Source organism: Ailuropoda melanoleuca, chromosome X, assembly GCF_002007445.2.
Source record: "Ailuropoda melanoleuca isolate Jingjing chromosome X, ASM200744v2, whole genome shotgun sequence".
Lineage (NCBI taxonomy): Eukaryota > Metazoa > Chordata > Mammalia > Carnivora > Ursidae > Ailuropoda > Ailuropoda melanoleuca.
The window spans coordinates 44,621,572-44,639,307 of record NC_048238.1 but is presented as its reverse complement, the minus strand read 5'-3'; the positions used below and the strand labels follow the sequence as shown (position 1 = coordinate 44,639,307).

The 17,736-nt window shown below is 39.5% G+C and overlaps 1 protein-coding gene across 6 annotated transcripts in view; it reads left to right on the top strand.

The window, feature by feature from the left end:
- Window positions 1-17,736, top strand: part of PHF8 (PHD finger protein 8) — a 105,535-nt gene that overhangs the window by 53,852 nt on the left and 33,947 nt on the right. For all 6 annotated transcript variants that reach the window (XM_034649343.1, XM_034649342.1, XM_034649341.1 and 3 more), the window contains 5 exons: window positions 576-679; window positions 4,807-4,985; window positions 5,280-5,365; window positions 5,909-6,042; window positions 6,639-6,952. In XM_034649343.1, the coding sequence (XP_034505234.1) occupies window positions 576-679; window positions 4,807-4,985; window positions 5,280-5,365; window positions 5,909-6,042; window positions 6,639-6,952 (817 nt within the window). The remainder of the gene's footprint in view (window positions 1-575; window positions 680-4,806; window positions 4,986-5,279; window positions 5,366-5,908; window positions 6,043-6,638; window positions 6,953-17,736) is intronic.

The following is a 17,736-nucleotide window of genomic DNA, read 5'->3' as shown; positions in this document are numbered from 1 at the left end:
GGTGCTGTGAATGTAACCCTCAAGAGGCTGACAGGCTAGTGAGAAAGACAGGCATAAAAACAAATGAGTGTAATGAGGTGTTGAGGATGCCATAATCAAGGGTGTGTGTGGGACCCTCAGACACAGAGGGGGGATGAGTTTATGTGGGTAGGAGCGATGGTCAGGAGCTCTTCTCAGAAAGCATGACACTTGGAAATGCTGGATGGGAATGACATTTAAGAACATGGTGAATGAGTGTCAGGTTGGAGTCTTGAATAGGTCCTTAAGAAAAGCCCTTCTCCAGGGCTCCACCTTGCTTCAAGACTGTGGTGCTCTCCATGGGCACATGAAGATGCTCTCCCCTCTTTTTAGGGAACATGTTTTGCAAGATTGGTAGGTTTCCCCTGAGGTAGCTATATGTTCTTAACCTCCTGTTCTTGTGATCATTTGGGGTGGGGGTGGGGAACAGTGTAGCAGGAGGCCTTGGTTCAGGTCATTTTAACAGTGAACTCAGCCGGTGAAACCGGAAGGAACTGGTCATCGTGATTCACATGGGAGTCCCAGAGAGGTGACAACTGAGCCTCCTCCTTCTGCAGTTCAACATCACTGGTACCTGCCTGAATGACTCAGAGGATGACTCACCAGACTTGGACCTTGATGGGAATGAGGGCCCACTGGCCCTGTTGATGTCTAATGGCAGGTGAGGTGGGAAGAAGGAGCACAGAGATACTGGGACTGTCAGTGGCAACATGTCACTGAGACAGGGTGTGGAATTGGGACCTGGGGCTGAGACATGGGTGGGGGAGGGACTGTACTTCGGGAAATACCCAGATATTATCAGGTATCATTGCTTAGTTCAGACAACCATGGTAATGTTGGGGGAGAGGCCTGGAATCTAATTGGCAGTCTGAGAAAAATCTTGTATAAGTTCTCGAAATTTCAGCAAGTCAGTGGGTCAGAACCATTGGCAGATATAAGAAGGAATATAGCATGCTGATTAAGAGCATTAGTTTTTTTAAATATATCTTTTGCTATTAGATTTTTAGGAATTTTGCAGAAATATTTGCACAGGTGTGTTAAGAGAAATGTTCAGTGTTCACAGCATCATTGTTTGTAAGAGTAAGTAATTAGAAACGTGTTCGTAAGTGTTGGTTAAATGAATTACGGTACCTCTGTAGAACAGAATACCATGTAGCTGTTAAAGAGAATGAGTTTAATATCTGTTGGCATGGAAAGGTGTCCGGGATATATTCTTAAGTGAAAAAATCAGGTTACAAAATAATACCTAGTAATAGTTCTGTTTTAATTTTTTAAAAAGTTGTGTGTGTGTGTGTGTGTGTATGCTTGTGTAGAAAAGTGGCATACAAGACTTCTTTATTTTTAATTTAACTTTTTTGAAGAGGTTTAAAATTTAATATATGCAGTTTAAAACTGAAAAAGTATGCATCAATACAAGAGTGAAAAATTTTATTCCTGCCCCTCCCTGTTCCCCAGTTCCCCTCCCCACTGATAACCAGTGTTAATGATTTTCTTCTGGAGATAATCATACAGATTCATGCAAATAAATATATTCATTATATATTTTGTACTTGTCACACCAAACTTATAAGAGTAGTTACCTCTGCAAAGTGGTATAAGGGAGCCAGGAGAGGAAATTTTCACTTCAATAGCATTTGAATTTTGTACAATGAGCCTGTATTACTTTCTAACAGAAATAATAATTTCTGTAAAAATTCTGTAAAATTACTTTCTAACAGTAAAATAATTTCTAACAGAACATTTTCTAAAAGAATAAAATAAAAGTGTTCACAACAAAAAGTACGGGCTTGGGAATCAGACAATCCCAAGTTTGAGACCCAGCTCTGACGCGAATTCACTGTGTGACCTTGGCAAGTTAATTAACCCTGCACCTCAGTGTCCCCATTATATCTCTTCTATAGATGAAACTTTTACCCTAGGGTTGTTGGAGGACTAAATGAGATATGTCAAGTGCTTATCACAGGGCCTGGCACATAGTAAATACTTAATCAATGGTAGCTCTTACAACTAAAATATTGAAGATGAAAGGTGATGAGGGTAGTGGTGGTGATGATGGTATGGGTATAGCCAGAAGCTAAGTGGCAGGTGGTAGGGAGGCAGAGGAAAACAGTAAGTGTGATCGTCTGTACACTCAGAACACCAGACAGGAGCAGTCAAGAGCCAAGTAAAGTATGAACAGTATAGGAACACAAGCGCCAAGGATACCTTCATAGCCTTTTTGTGGGAAGAGGTCTTCAGATCCCAAGGGCAAGTATAGTAGGTCCACCTGGTTGGGAAATGAGGGAAAAGGGAGAATGAGAGTAGGGCAGATTCTGAAAGCCGCAGAGCTATTCTTGGGGTTTGAGACCTAGTTACTAAACAATAATAGAAAGACCGTTGAGCACTGCGTTGGTCCATTGTAGGTCTCCTGGGGAGGAGAAAATTGAGAGTCCTGAGGGTCCAGCCTGTAACGGCTATCGAGGACATGATGAGACATTTTCTCCTTTCCCACTGGTCGTCTTTATGCTGCTTCTATTACCTCCTGCAGCTGCCAGAGACTGCTGTTAAGTGAACCTAGAGAGACAAGATATAGAAATATTTACAGACAATATGATACTATGTCTGGGCTTTTCTCCAAAATTATCCAGTGTTTTTCAAGGACTGAGGGGTAGATGAAACAAGATTGACTATGTGTTGATAATTGCTGAAACTTAGCTGGGTGAAAGGTACATGAGAGTTAGTTATACTTTTATATTTTTGTCTGTATTTGACATTTTTCATATTTAAAAGTTAATAAAAAAATCAGTGTATAAATAGCTACCATTTATTGAGCTCCTGCTCTCCCTCAGACTTTATCTTAGCTGTTTAGTACACTATTTTATTTAGTCCTCACAACAACCCTGTAAGGTAAATGTTGTTATCCCCATTGTATTAATGTGGAAACTGAGGCCCAGAGAACTTAATTACAAGATAAGCTACTGTTGGGCACTTGCCATGTGTTGGTCTCTGCATTAGCTCATTTAACCCTCCTAAAACCCTGTGAGGTAGAAACAGGTCAATTAAATGTCAGCCAATTTACTGAAAGCCAGTTCACCAAATGACTGTTAGCTGAATGTATGTATCAGGTATACTGATTTACCAAGGCTTGTTTCTTTTTTAAATATAAGGTTATTTCAGCAGTTTGTACTGGTTAATACTGTTTACCATATGTAATAGGATTACTTAAGCCTTTTTTTGGGTTTTCCCATTTCCTTTATATATTTTTAACAGCTTTTTTGAGGTATACTTTACATACCATACAATTAACCTGCTCTAAGTATACAATTAAATGACTTTTAGTAAATTTAAAGAACATGCAACTATCACCACAATCCAATTTTAGAACATTTCTATCACCCCGAGAAGATCCCTCATACTTATATAGTCCTTTGGTTCTCTTCCCCAGGCCCAAGCAATCACTAATCTACTTTCTGTCTCTGTAGATTTGCCTTTTCTAGGCATATCATATAAATGGAATAATATAACATGTGGTCTTCTATGTCTGGCTTCTTTCACTTAGCATAATGTTTTTGAGGTTCATCAACGATGTAGGGTGTACCATTAATTGGTTCCTTTTATTTCTGAATAGTATACCATTGTATGGATATACCACACTTTGTTTATCCATTAACTAGCTGACAGTTACTTGGATTGATTCCACTTTTTGGCTATTGTGGATAGTGGTGCTATGAGCATTTGTGTGCAAGTTTTTGTATGGCCGTATGTTTCTGTTTCTCACTTAGGAGTAAAATTTTGGGTCACATGGTAACTTTATGTTTAACTCTTTGAGAAACTGCCAAAATTTATTCTGAAATGTCTGTACCACTTTACATTCCCACCTGCAATATACTGGCTAACAATTGTTATTGTCTGTCTTTTTTGTTACAGCCATTCTAATGGGTATTAAGTGGTATCTCGTTGTGGTTTGCGTTTGCATTTCCCTAGTAACTAATGATACTGAGCACCTTTTTGTGTGATCTTTGGCCATTTGTATATCATCTTTAGAGAAATGTCTATTCAGATCTTTTGCTCATTTTTAAATTGGCTTGTTTGTCTTATTATTGAGTTCTAACAGTTAAATATTCTGGATACGAATCCTTTCCCAAGTAAATGATTTGCAAATATTTCCTCCCATTCTTTGGCTTGTCTTTTCATTTTTCTTCAGGTGTCTTTTGAAGCACAAACATTTTGAATTTTACCTAATCCCAGGTCATAAAGATAGTTTCCTCTATTTTTTCCTAGAAGTTTTATAGTTTTAGCTTTTACATTTAGATCTAGGATCCATTTTGAGTAAATTTTTGTGTATGATGTAAGAATCCACGTTTGTTTTTTTGCATGTGATATCCAGTTATCTCTGCACCATTTGTTGAAAAGACCATCCTTTCCCCACTGAATTGCCTTAGCATCTTTGGCAGAAATCAATTGACCGTGAACTAAAGGGTTGGTTCTAGACTCACAGCTGTGTTCCATTGATGTATATGTTTATCCTTTTGCTAATATCACACTACTTTGATTACTGTTACTTTTTAGTAAGTTTTGAAATTGAGCAGATAAGTCCTCCAACTTTGTTCTTTTTCAAAATATTTTAGGCCATATTAAGTCCTCTGTATGCCTATATACATCTTTGTATCAGCTTATTAATTTCTATAAAAGAAATTAGCTGGATTTTGATAGGGTTTGCATTGAATCTATAGACCAATTTGGGGGGAATTGCCATCTTAACAATATTGAATATGACTGTCTTTATGCTCTCCTTCTCTTTCTTTTTAGTACCAAGAGGGTAAAGAGCTTATCCAAGTCTCGGCGAGCCAAGCTCACGAAGAAGGCAGACAAGGCTAGGCTGGTGGCAGAACAGGTGATGGAGGATGAATTTGACTTGGATTCAGATGATGAACTGCAGATTGACGAGAGATTGGGAAAGGAGAAGGCGACCCTGATAATAAGACCAAGTGTGTACCTGTTCTTTCTTGTTCCTTGCCTGCCCATTTCACATTTGTTTTGGGTCCTCTTGATAGACCAAAGGCCTTAGGCCTGAGCTTGTCAACATTCTGACTTACCAGCTCTTTTGGCTTCCATGTATTCTTTGCTCTAGAGATTTATTTATAAACCAATTCCTAACCTCCCTAAATTAGTTGTCTGTGGCCATTACTTTTAGGAAAATTATATTGTAACATTTTCCCCATGAGTGTTTGGCTCAGATGCTAATCTTAGCTTCACAATATGTGCATTTCATTATTTTCTAGAATTTCCCCGGAAGTTGCCCCGTGCGAAGCCTTGCTCTGACCCCAACCGAGTTCGTGAACCAGGAGAAGTTGAGTTTGACATTGAGGTAGGAGCCTGCCCCGTTGCCTGGTCTTCTGACATTCTGGTTACAGAGACAGAAAACAGATTGTCGTTCTAGTTGAGGGGTGGGGTGGGGAAAGATACCCTGTGCATTCAATTCCTAAAATATTTATTAAATGAAAGATTGTGTGCTAAGTGAGGTGCAGCTGAGCATATAACTGGAAGACCAGAATTTAATTAAAATATTTTAAAAATCCTTTAATGCAGGGTAGAATAAAAGGCATTGTGATGTAGCAGAAAGAGTATCTGATTTGGAATATCTGGTTATGACTTATTTAGTTTCCTGAGCCTTAGTTTCCTTACCTGTAAGACAGGAGTTAAAATACCTACCTCACACACACAAAAAATAATACCTACCTCACAAAGATGCTGTGGAGATTAAAATGAAATAGTGAATATTCTGCTTAGTACTTGGTCTATACTTGATGCTCAGAAGATATTAGCATCTGGAGTGAAAATGTCAACACTGTACCGGGGCCTTACCAGACCAGCCCTCAGCAGCTGGGGTGATATCCTCTTTCCCCAACAGGAGGACTATACAACAGATGAGGACATGGTAGAAGGGGTCGAAGGCAAGCTTGGGAATGGGAGTGGCGCTGGTGGAATTCTTGATCTGCTTAAGGCCAGCAAGCAGGTGGGGGGACCTGACTATGCTGCCCTCACGTGAGTACTGGCTTTGCTCTCCCCTTTCCAGGCAATCAGGCAGCACATCCTCCCACCCTCCACCCAAAAGGCTAGATCAGCCAATCAGCAGATATTTATTGAGACATTTAAAGGGACAAAGAATTAACAAGGGCTTTTGGGCTGAGAGAATAAAGTAGACATGAAATCTATCCTGAGGAACTTAAGATCTGACAGAGAGTAGATGTATAAACTTCAAGGAGGATTAGTTTTGGGTTATTTGGGGGTTGGAAGAGGGGCTCGAAGAGGCATGGGAGGAAAACTGGGCCTTCTCTGGGCCCCTTTTTTAAAAAAAATGAAAGAATTTAGCATGGGTAAATAGGGAGGGAGGTGAGCCCCTCTTTTTGCCACCTTCCTTGCTGTCTGTGGAAAGACTTGGGGCAAGAAGGCTGGCCTTTACATGAAAACAGTCTTTGGTCTGTTGTTTTATTTCTGGTTTCTCATCTGGAATGGTCCTTTCCTCCTTCCTCCCACCCTAACCCCCATAGCTGTTGTCCGTCCTCCCGGACTTTCTGATGACTGGTTTCCTCCAACAACTAGAGAAACTCCCTCAAGCATTTCTCCTCTGTCCCTTGCAGCGAGGCCCCTGCCTCTCCCAGCACTCAGGAGGCTATCCAGGGCATGCTGTGCATGGCCAACCTGCAGTCTTCATCATCCTCACCAGCTACCTCCAGCCTGCAGGCCTGGTGGACTGGGGGCCAGGACCGAAGCAGTGGGAGCTCCAGCAGTGGGCTGGGCACAGTGTCTAGCAGTCCTGCTTCCCAGCGCACCCCAGGGAAGCGGCCCATCAAGCGGCCAGCATACTGGAGAACCGAGAGCGAGGAGGAGGAAGAGAATGCCAGTCTGGATGAACAGGACAGCTTGGGAGCATGCTTCAAGGATGCAGAGTATAGTAAGGGCAGCCAAGCACTTGGGTCCAGGCCAGAAGTGCTCCCCCTAGCCCCAGTCTCAAACCCAGTCCCAATCCAGGACAGCCTGTGACAATAATGAGCAAAGACCTTGCTTTAAGCTTGTTGCCTGCTTTCTCTGAGTCATGTTTTCTTAATCTGTAAAATGGAAATCTCTACAGGTTGATGCAAGAATTAGAGATGATGCTTGTAAAATGCACCTGGCACTTTGTCTTGCTCATGGAAGACCCTCAGAAAATAATTAGCTATCATCCATTTTTTAAAGATTTATTTATTTATCAGAGAAACAGAGAAAGTTGGGGGGAGGGGGAGAGGGAGAGAGAGAATCTCAAGCAGACTCCATGCTGAGGGTAGAGCCCAGCATGGGGCTCGATCTCACGACCCTGAAATCATGACCTGAGCTAAAATCAAAAGTCGGGCGCTTAACTGACTGAGCCACCTAGGTGCCCCAGCTGTCATCCATTTTTAAAATTGTCTGATCTTCTTTCCTGGAAACTCTTTTCTCAAACCCTCTTTCCTATGTTGTTTCCATAACTTCCACTTCCTTCTCTGTTGTTTGGTTCATTCCTTGCAAAGGTATATAATGACTTTTGGCAGGCTTTTTACATTTAAGAGATGACCTTTTTTTAAGCTAAGGTTTGTTAAATATTACATTATATAATGCACATTTTTGTATAGTGCAGCTGACTTTAATGTGTGTTTTAATATTATTACTATTTTATTTAAAATCATTTAGCCAACGTATACTACATCATTAGTTTTTGATATAATGTTCAGTGATTCATTTGTTGCATATAGCACCTTTAAATTAATTCTCATTGACTAAAATTTGAACAAGACAGAAAAAGCAAAAGTGCTCTTTGACTAATACTCTTCTTTCTCTGAGGAAGGTTACCCAAAGGTAAATTATGTTATCAGTTGATATATACCTTTCATTTTCTTGTACTTACAACCACATGTAGATACAAATAGATACAGTTTTGTGTAGTGTTCATGGTTCTACAACTTGCTTGGACATCTTTCAACATCAGTACATAGAAATCTGCTTCATCAATACATTGAAATCTACCTGTTGTGTAGTAGTCTTTAGCATAGATGTGCCATCATAGTTTTAACCATTCCCTATTTAGGTTGTTTCTAATTTTATAGTTTGACTAACAATGCTGCAATGAAAATTCTTGTAATTAACTCTTTGTGCCCATGTGCCAGCTAACATTTCTGTAGGGTAGCTAGACCTGCTAGGTTGAAGGGTATATTCAAAATAAATGTTAATAGTGCCAAATTCCCCTCTGAAAGGGCCAGTGTATGAGCAGTGTATCAGCCTTACCAGCAGTGAATATTATCAGTCATCTTAAGTTTTGGAAATATGATAGCAAAAAATGGTGTTTAAGTTTGTTTTATATGTTTATTGGCTCTTCTTTATTTCTTTTTTTTAAAAGATTTACTTATTTGAGAGAGAGAGCATGCGTGGGGTGGGGAAAGGCAGAGGGAGAGAGTCTCAAGCAGACTGACTCTGCACTGAGCGTGGAGTCCAGTGCGGGGCTCAATTCCACAACCCTGAGATCACAACCCAAGCCCAAATCAAGAGTTGGCTGCTTAACCAACTATACAACCCAGATGCCCCTTCTTTATTTGTTTTCTGTGAAATAATTCATTCAATCTTTCACCCATTTTTCTATTAGGGTGTTGGGGTTTTTTAAAATTGATTTGTAGTTCTCTATGTATTCTAGATTTCTTAGAGCATTTTTTAAATATATATTCTGGAAATGTTGCAGAATGTTTTCTTTTAGTCTGTTGCTTGTATTTTAATTTTAGTTACGGTATCTTTTAGCATGTAGATTTCAGTTTTTGCATAGTTAACCTTTATCAATTTTTTTCGTATTTTGTCTTATAAGAAGACTCACATATTTTTACCAAAAACATGTATAGACATTAAAATTTTATTTCTTTCTCTGGAATTAAGTTTTGTGAATTGTGGGTGGTAAGAATCTAACTTAATTTTTTCCATATGGGTAGTCATTTGCCCTGACAACATTTATTCACTAGTTCATCATTATCCCCGTGGTTTGAAGTTCCTCTTTTGCTATAAACTAAATTCCCATGTGTATGTGGATTAGTTTTTCTACTCTGTTCCCAGCTCTGTCCCTTAATAGTTTTGTGACATTGGGCAAGATCTCTTTGCTTCTCTGTTAGAATAGTACCTACTTCACAGGTTGTTGCGAGGATTAAAAGAAGTAATATACATAAAGCACTTAAGACATTGCCTAGCACGTGGTAAGTGCTGTCTGTTAGATATTATTATTTTTCTGTTCTATAAAATTTGTCCGTTTCTGTTGGGATATAGCATAGGTTAGTTACTATAGGCCTTGTATCTGAACTTGCATTAGACCTAAGGAGAGCACAGATGTTCAGCAAGCCCATCATCTCTGAATGGAGCTTTGATTGATCTTAGGGGCATGCCAAGTTCCCCTGACCACTCACCCTACCTTCAGCAGACAGTTGCATCCACCTACAGCTAAAACATCTGCCCCTGGTCTAACTACTCCCCTCTGCTTCCTGCTCTGCCCAGCGACATGAGAAAGGCAGTTTAAAAAGGAGATGCCAACCTACTTGTTCTTATTTTTCCAGAATTTCTGGGCCATTATTGAGTTTTTTTTTCTATTCCAGATGGATTTTAGAATCAGTTTGTCAAATTCCATGGAAAATCTTTTTGGGATTTTTTAAATTAGGATTGCATGGCATTGGTAGATAAATTTATGGAAACCATCATCTTTCATCAGAGGCCTTTCTGCTATAATGGGATGTATGTATTCTTGAAAAACTTCATGTCCTGAAAACTTGTACATTAAAAATAATAGGGCTTACAGGAAAAAGAGGGTTAGGGGCACATGCCTCAAAATTTCTGTGGCTTTGAAGCCAAAACACCCAAATAATGGCAGTCCTAATAATAATCCTTGCTCAGTTAGCAAAGGCATTGGCATTTGCACCTAGCATCAGAGTCAGTGGGTTCTTTGTAGCTTTAACCCCTGAGCTGAGGCTTCCTTCTTGCAGATGTAGGTTTTTGAGGGCATTCGCTTAAGATAGATATCAGCATCATCAAATTAAAATCTGATCCAGGGCCTAATCTTCAGCAATCTTTCTGTCTTTTTAAACACAGGGCAGGTGTCTCCACAGTTTCCTCATCTGCTTTCTTAGCCATCCTCTTCTCCCACCAGAGCTTAATTTTGCAGAAAACAAAGGCACCGGGGCGCCTGGGTGGCACAGCGGTTAAGCGTCTGCCTTCGGCTCAGGGCGTGATCCCGGCGTTATGGGATCGAGCCCCCACATCAGGCTCCTCTGCTATGAGCCTGCTTCTTCCTCTCCCACTCCCCCTGCTTGTGTTCCCTCTCTCGCTGGCTGTCTCTATCTCTGTCAAATAAATAAATAAAATCTTTAAAAAAAAAAAAAAAAAAAAAGAAAACAAAGGCACCATTTGCTCTTCCTCTAATGGGAGGCACTATTGCAAGATTTTGGGCTTTTGTCTGTAGGTATTCATATCTTGCTAAGGCTTCCTCGGTAATTGTGAGAAAATTCATTAGTGATTGGTTAAAAATAACATGCCAGGGAGAACTGCTTTTGAACCAGAGCAACTTCTGGATGGCTTTGATGTCATTATGCTATTTACCTTTTGGGCACGAGCAGTCACAGAACAGGCCATCTTGTCCTTCTGTCTTCAACCATGGTCAGTCTCTCTATTCGGGTTTTCTTACATATCTCTTCTTCAGTTTATTTACTGTTTCTTAGTTTGATTCCTGTTGAAAGTGACATCTTTTTATCTATTACATTTTCCATTTTGCTGTTGCAAGTATGTAGGAAAATAATTGATTTTTCCATTTTGATCCTGTATCAGACTGCCTTACTCTACTCTTACTAGTTCTATTAATTTTTCAGTTAATTGTCTTGGGCTCTTGAGGTAGGTGATCTATGTCCCCTATCTTAGTCTGCTAGAGCTACCATAACAAAATACCACAGACTGGATGGCTTAAACAACAGAAGTTTATTTTCTCACAGTTCTGGAGGCCGGAAGTCCAAGATCGAAGTGCTAGCGGTGTTGGGTTCCCTCTGAGGCCTCTCCTTGGCTTGCAGATGACCATCCTCTTGCTGCTTCCTCATTTCATCTTCCCTTTGTGAACACGGGCCCCGGATGTCCTTGCGTATATCCTACTCTCTTCTTAAAAGGACACAGTCAAGTTGGATTAGGGCCCACCCTATTGGCCTCATTTTAACTTATGTCTTTGAAAGCCTTATCTCCAAATACAGCCATATTCTGAAGTACTGGGGGTTAGGAACTCAACATATGAATTTGGGGGGGGTGTGGGGAGACACAATTTAGTTCATAATATCCCTTTTCTTTCACATATTCATACGTCTAGATTTTTCTAGTTTTACTGGTGTTGAGCAGTCACAGTGATAGGGGGCATCCTTGTCTTGTTTCTGACTTTAAAGGTAATGCTGCCAGTGTTTTTCCACTTAATACATACGGTTCTGTAGGTCTCTGGTAGGCTATGTTCATGAAGTTTAGGGGAGTATCTATCTCTAGTTTGAGAGGTTTTTGATTTTTTTTTAAATCAGAAATGGAATTAGGTTTTAGCACACGGTTTTTGGCATCTTTTGATTATAAATACAGTTTTTCTCTGTTAATTTGTTAATGGTAGTTTACAGTAAGTAATAGAATTACTGCTTTTGAGTTGACATTTCCGTCTTGGGATTGGCTGTACTTGATCGTGGTGTTCAACAATTTTGTTTAGTTAGTTTGATTACTAATCATGTTTGTTTACTGTTAATTTCTGGTTTTATTTTACTCCTTTCTCTTAATGTTCTTTGTACAACGTCTCAGGTTGAAAGCTCTTTTCCTTTATTTTCAGTCTGTTTTCCCTTTTGATAAAGGGTTTTTAAAATTTTATCCTTTAAATTAGCATAAAGTAAAATTGGCTTTGTTGGTATACATGTTTAGATTCTTGTAACCACCACCAAAATGAGCATACAGAACCTCCTCAAACTCCCTGATGTTGTCCCTTAGTAGTCATGCCCTCCGTCTACCCCTAACACCTAGCAACCACTGAGCTCTTCTCCATGCCTGTGGTTTTTGCCTTTGCCAGGATGTCATGTAAATGGAGTCACACCATATGTAATATTTTCAGATTAGCTTCTATCACTTAGCATAATGCCCTTAAGATTCATCCATGTTGTTGTGTTTCAATAGATTGTTCCTTTTTGTTGCTGTAGTCCATTGTATACCACAGTTTCTTTATCCATTCACTCACTGAAGGACATTTGGGTTTCCAGCTTTGGGTGATTATGAATTGAGCTGCTATGAACATGCACATGCAGGCTTTTGTAGAAACATGACTTTTCATTTCTCTAGGTAAATACCTTAGAATGGGATTCCTGGACTGTATGGGCAGTGTATAAGAAACGGCCAAGGTGTTTCTCAGAGTGGTGGTGCCATTTTACATTCCTACCAGTAATGTGTGAGAGTTTCAGTTGTTCCACATGCTTGTCAGCACTTGGTGTTGTCATTGAACTGATTTAGCCATCCTAATAAGCATATAGTGAATAGCTCATTTAATGGCTTGTCTAATGGCTAATGATGTATCTGTTGCCCATTCATGCATATATCTTCTTTTTTGAGATGTATTTAAATAGACACTTTGAATGACTTTGCATATATTTTTTATTGAGGTATAATTAGCATAGAGTATTATATTAGTTTCAGGTATACAATATAATGATTCAGCAGTTCTGTACATTACTCAGTGCTCATCAAGATAAGTGTACTTTTGAGTGCCTGGGTGTCTCAGTCAGTTAAGTGCCTGCCTTTGGCTCAGATCATGGTCCCAGTGTCCTGGGATCGAGCCCCGTGTTGGGCTCCCTGCTCAGTGGAGAGCCTGCTTCTCCCTCTCCCACTCCCCTGCTTGTGTCCCCCACCCCATCAAATAAAGAAATAAAATCTTTTAAAAAAAGATAGGTGTACTCTTAATCCCCTTTATCTGTTTCACCCATTCCCCCTAACCATCTCCCCTGGCAACCAGCAGTTTGTTCTCTGTATTTAAGATTCTGGTTTTTTGTTTGTTTGTCCCTTTGTTTTGTTTCTTAAATGAGCGAAATCATATGGTATTTGTCTTTCCCTTACCGACTTATTTCACTTAGCGTTCTACTCTGTAGGTCCCTCTACATTGTTGCAAATGGCAGGATCTTACTCTTTTCTGTGGCTGAGTAATAGTCCAGTGTGTGTGTGTGTGTGTGTGTGTGTGTGTGTGTGTGTGTGTGTATATATATATACAATCTCAGTCTTGTATCTTCTTTATTCATTCATCTGTGGATGGACTTACCTGTGGCTGAGTTGCATCCTTATCATGGCTATTATAAATAACGCTGCAATAAACATTGGAGTGCATATATCTTTTCAAATTAGTGTTTCATTTTCTTTGGGTAAATACCCAGTAGTGGAATTACTGGATCATGTGGTAATTCTTTTTAATTGTGAGAACCTCCATACTGTTTTCCACAGTGGCCACACCATTTTGCATTCCCACCAACAGTACACAAGAGTTCCCTTTTCTCTGCATCCTTGCCAACAGTTGTTATTTCTTGTCTTTGATTTTAGCCATCCTGACAGATGTAAGATATATCTCAGTATAGTTTTGATCTGCATTTCCATGATGATTAGTGATATTGAACATCTTTCATGTGTCTGTTGGCCATTTGTATGTCATTTTTGGAAAAATGTCCTTTCAGGTCTTCTGCCCATTTTTAAATCAGATTATTTGGGGGTTTTTTGGTGTTGAGTTGTAGAAATTTTTTATATTTTTTGGATATTAGCCCCTTATTGAATATATCATTTGCAAATATCTTCTCCCGTTCTGTAGGTTGCCTTTTTGTTTTGTTGATGGTTTCCTCTGCTCTGCAAAAGCTTTGTATTTTGGTGTAGTCCAAATAGTTTAATTTTACTTTAGTCCCCCTTGCCTGAAGAGACTTATCTAGAAAAATATTTCTACATCCAATGTCAAGGAGATTACTGCCTGTGTTTACTTCTAGGAGTTTTATGGTTTCAGGTTTCACATTTAGGTCCTTAATCCATTTTGAGTATATTTTTGTGTATGGTCCAGTGAAAATGGTCCAGTTTCATTCTTTGGCATGTAGCTGTCCTGTTTTCCCATCACCATTTGTTGAAGAGACTGGCTTTTCCCCATTGTATATTCTTGCCTCCTTTGTTGTGGATTAATTGACTCTATGAGTGTGGGCTTATTTCTGGGTTCTCTATTCTTTTTGATTGATCGGTGTGTCTGTTTTTGTGCCCATACCATACCGTTTTGATTACTGCAACTTTGTAATATATTTTGAAATTTGGGATTGTGATACTTCCAGCTTTGCTGCTTTGTTCTTCTTTCTTAAGATTGCTTTGGCTATTCAGGGTCTTTTTTGGCTCCATGCAGATTTTAGTATTATTTGTTCTAGTTCTGTGAGAAAATGTTTTTGGTATTTTGAAAGGGATTACATTAGATCTGTAGATTGCTTTGGGTAGTATGGACATTTTAACAATATTTGTTCTCCCAATCCGTGAGCATGAAATATCTTTCCGTTTGTTTGTGTCATCTTCAATTTCTTTCATCATTGTTTTATAGTTTAAAAATACAGTCCTTTCACTTTATTAATTTAGTTCATGCCTAGGTATTGTATTATTTTTGGTGCGATAGTAACTGGATTTGTTTTCTTAATTTCTCTTTTTGCCACTTAATTTTTAGTATATAGAAATGCAACAGGTTTCTGTGTGTTTAATTTTGTTTCCTACAACTTTACTGAATTCATCTATCAGTTCTCATAGATTTTTGGTGGTGTCTTTAGGGTTTTCTATTATAGTATTATGTCATCTGCAAATAATGAAACTTTTACTTTTTCCTTACCAGTCTGGATACTCTTTCTTTCTTTTTCTTGTGTGACTGTAACAACTAGGACTTCTAGTACTATGTTGAATAAAAGTGGTAAAAGTGGACATCCTTATCTTGTTCCTGATCTTAGGGGAAAAGCTCTTGGTTTCTCCTCATTGAGTATGATGCTTGCTGTGGGTTTTTGATAGATGGCCTTTATTATGTTGAGGTATGTTCCTTCTAAACCTACTTTGTTGAGGATTTATATCATGAATGGCTGTTGTACTTTGTCAAATGTTTTTTCTACATCTATTAAAATGATCATATGGTTTTATCTTATTGATGTGATGTATCATGTTGATTGATTTGTGAATATTGAACCACCCTTGCATCCTGGGAATAAATTCCACTTGAGCGTGGTAAATGATTTTTTTAATATATTGTTGGATTCAGGTTGCTACTCTTTTGTTGAGGATTTTTGCATCTGTGTTTATCAGAGATACTGGCCTGTAGTTTTCCTTTTTTAGTGTGTTTATCTGGTTTTGGTATTGGGGTTATGGTGGCTTTGCAGAATGAATTTGGAAGCTTTCCTTCCTCTTCAATTTTTTTGAAATAATTCAAGTAGAATAGGTGGGTATTAACACTTCTTTAAATGTTTGGTAGAATTCACTTGTGAAGCCATCTGTTCCTAGACTTGTTTGTTGGGAGTTTTTGGATTATTGATTACATTTCATTGCTGGTAATCAGTCAGTTCAGATTTTCTATTTCTCCCTGAAGAAGGTTATATTTTTCTAGGAATTTATCCATTTTTTCCTGGGCTGTCCAATTTGTTGACATATAATTTTTCATAGTATTCTTATAATCCTTTGTATTCCTATGGTGTGGTTGTTATTTCTCCTCCTTCATTCTGATTTTGTTTGAGTTTTTGAGTTTTTATAGGTATAATTGATTTTACTGTTTTTGTGCTTTCACCTCCCTACTGGTTTGATAGTGATTCGTGTACTACTTTTATTATGTGTTTGCATTTTACCTGTGAAAATTTTCCCCATTATTTGCTTACTCGTGATTATGGCCTTCTCTTTCCACTCAAAGATTTCCCTTTAACATTTCTTGCAGGGCTGGTTTATTGGTGATGAACTCCTTTAACCTTTGGCTGGGAAACTTTTTTTTTAAAGAGAGGGAGTAGAGGGAGGAACGGAGGGAGAGAAAGAAGAGACTCTCAAGCAGGCTCCATGTGCAGTGTGGAGCCTGATGTGGGGCTTAATCTCACAACCCTGAGATCATGATCTTAGCTGAAATCAAGAGTCAAGATGTTTGGGGCACCTGGGTAGCACAGTCGTTAAGCGTCTGCCTTCAGCTCAGGGCGTGATCCTGGCGTTGTGGGATCAAGCCCCACATCAGGCTCCTCTGCTGTGAGCCTGCTTCTTCCTCTCCCACTCCCCTTGCTTGTGTTCCCTCTCTCGCTGGCTGTATCTCTCTCTGTCAAATAAATAAAATAAAATAAATCTTTAAAAAAAAAAAGAGTCAAGATGTTTAACCCACTAAGCCACTCAGGCACCCCTGGCTGGGAAACTTTTTTTTTTTTAGATTTTTATTTATTTATTAGAGAGAGAGAGACAGCCAGCAAGAGAGGGAACACAAACAGAGGGAGTGGGAGAGGAAGAAGCAGGCTCCCAGCGGAGCAGGGAGCCTGATGCGGGGCTTGATCCCAGAACCCCAGGATCACACCCTGAGCTGAAGGCAGACACTTAACGACTGAGCCACCCAGGCGCCCCTGGGAAGCTCTTTATCTGTTTTTCTATTGTGAATGATATCCTTGGCGTGTAGAGTATTCTTAGTTGCAAGTTTTTTCCTTTTGGCACTTTGAATGTATCACGCCACTTTCATATGGCCTGACAAGTTTCCGCTGAAAAATCAGCTGATAGCTTTATGGGGTTTCTCTTGTATGTAACTGTTCTATTTTCTCTTACTGCTTTTAAAATTCTCTTTATCACCACTTTTTGCCATTGTAATTACTATGTGTCTTGGAATGGACCTCCTTGGGTTATATTTTCTGTTTGTTAAAGGTCTCAACTGAGACCCTCCACTCTTTTCTCAAGTCCAGTGAGTATTTTTGTGACCATTACTTTGAATTTTCTATCAGGCATATTATTTATCTTCATTTCATTTAGCCCTTTTGCTGTGGTTTTGTCCTGTTCTTTCATTTGATACATATTCCTCTGTCTTCTCATTTTGTCTGACTGTCTTTGTTTCAGTCTATTAGGAAATTAGGCTACATCCCTGATCTTGAAAGTAGTGGCCTTATGAAGAAGAGGTCTTGTAGTACCATGTAACACAGTGCTCCCTGTTCACCAGAACCAGGAAATTTAGGGGTGTCTCCTATGTGAGTGCACGTGCCCTACTGTTGTAGCTCATCTGTGTTTGCCTTCAGTCCAGTTGGTTGCAATGGCCCTCTCTGCCTACTTTGGGCACACAGGGCAGGGTTTGGTCCCTGTGCTGTTAAAGAGCCTGTCTGGGGTTGCCACAAGCTTTTAATCGGGTGGTGTCAGTAGTTAGACACTTGCCTGCTCTCAGCCCATCTGCTGGGGCTGCAGTCACATTGGTCTGCAGGGCAGTCTCCCTATGTTGTACTCTGGAAGGCTTTCATTGCTTGGTGGGGCTGACAGACCAGATGCCTGTCCCCAGTCCAGGACTGATGGGCAGAGCACTAACTCTGTGCTGCCAGTTATAAAGTTTTGGCGCTGGAACTAAGGGCATTCTGGTGTGTGTGGTTATCTTCCCGTCTTCCCTGGGCAGTAGTCATTTTGGAATGGCACTCTTCCCTGCTGGGGTTGCTTGCAGGGTATGTTAGGACAGGAGTA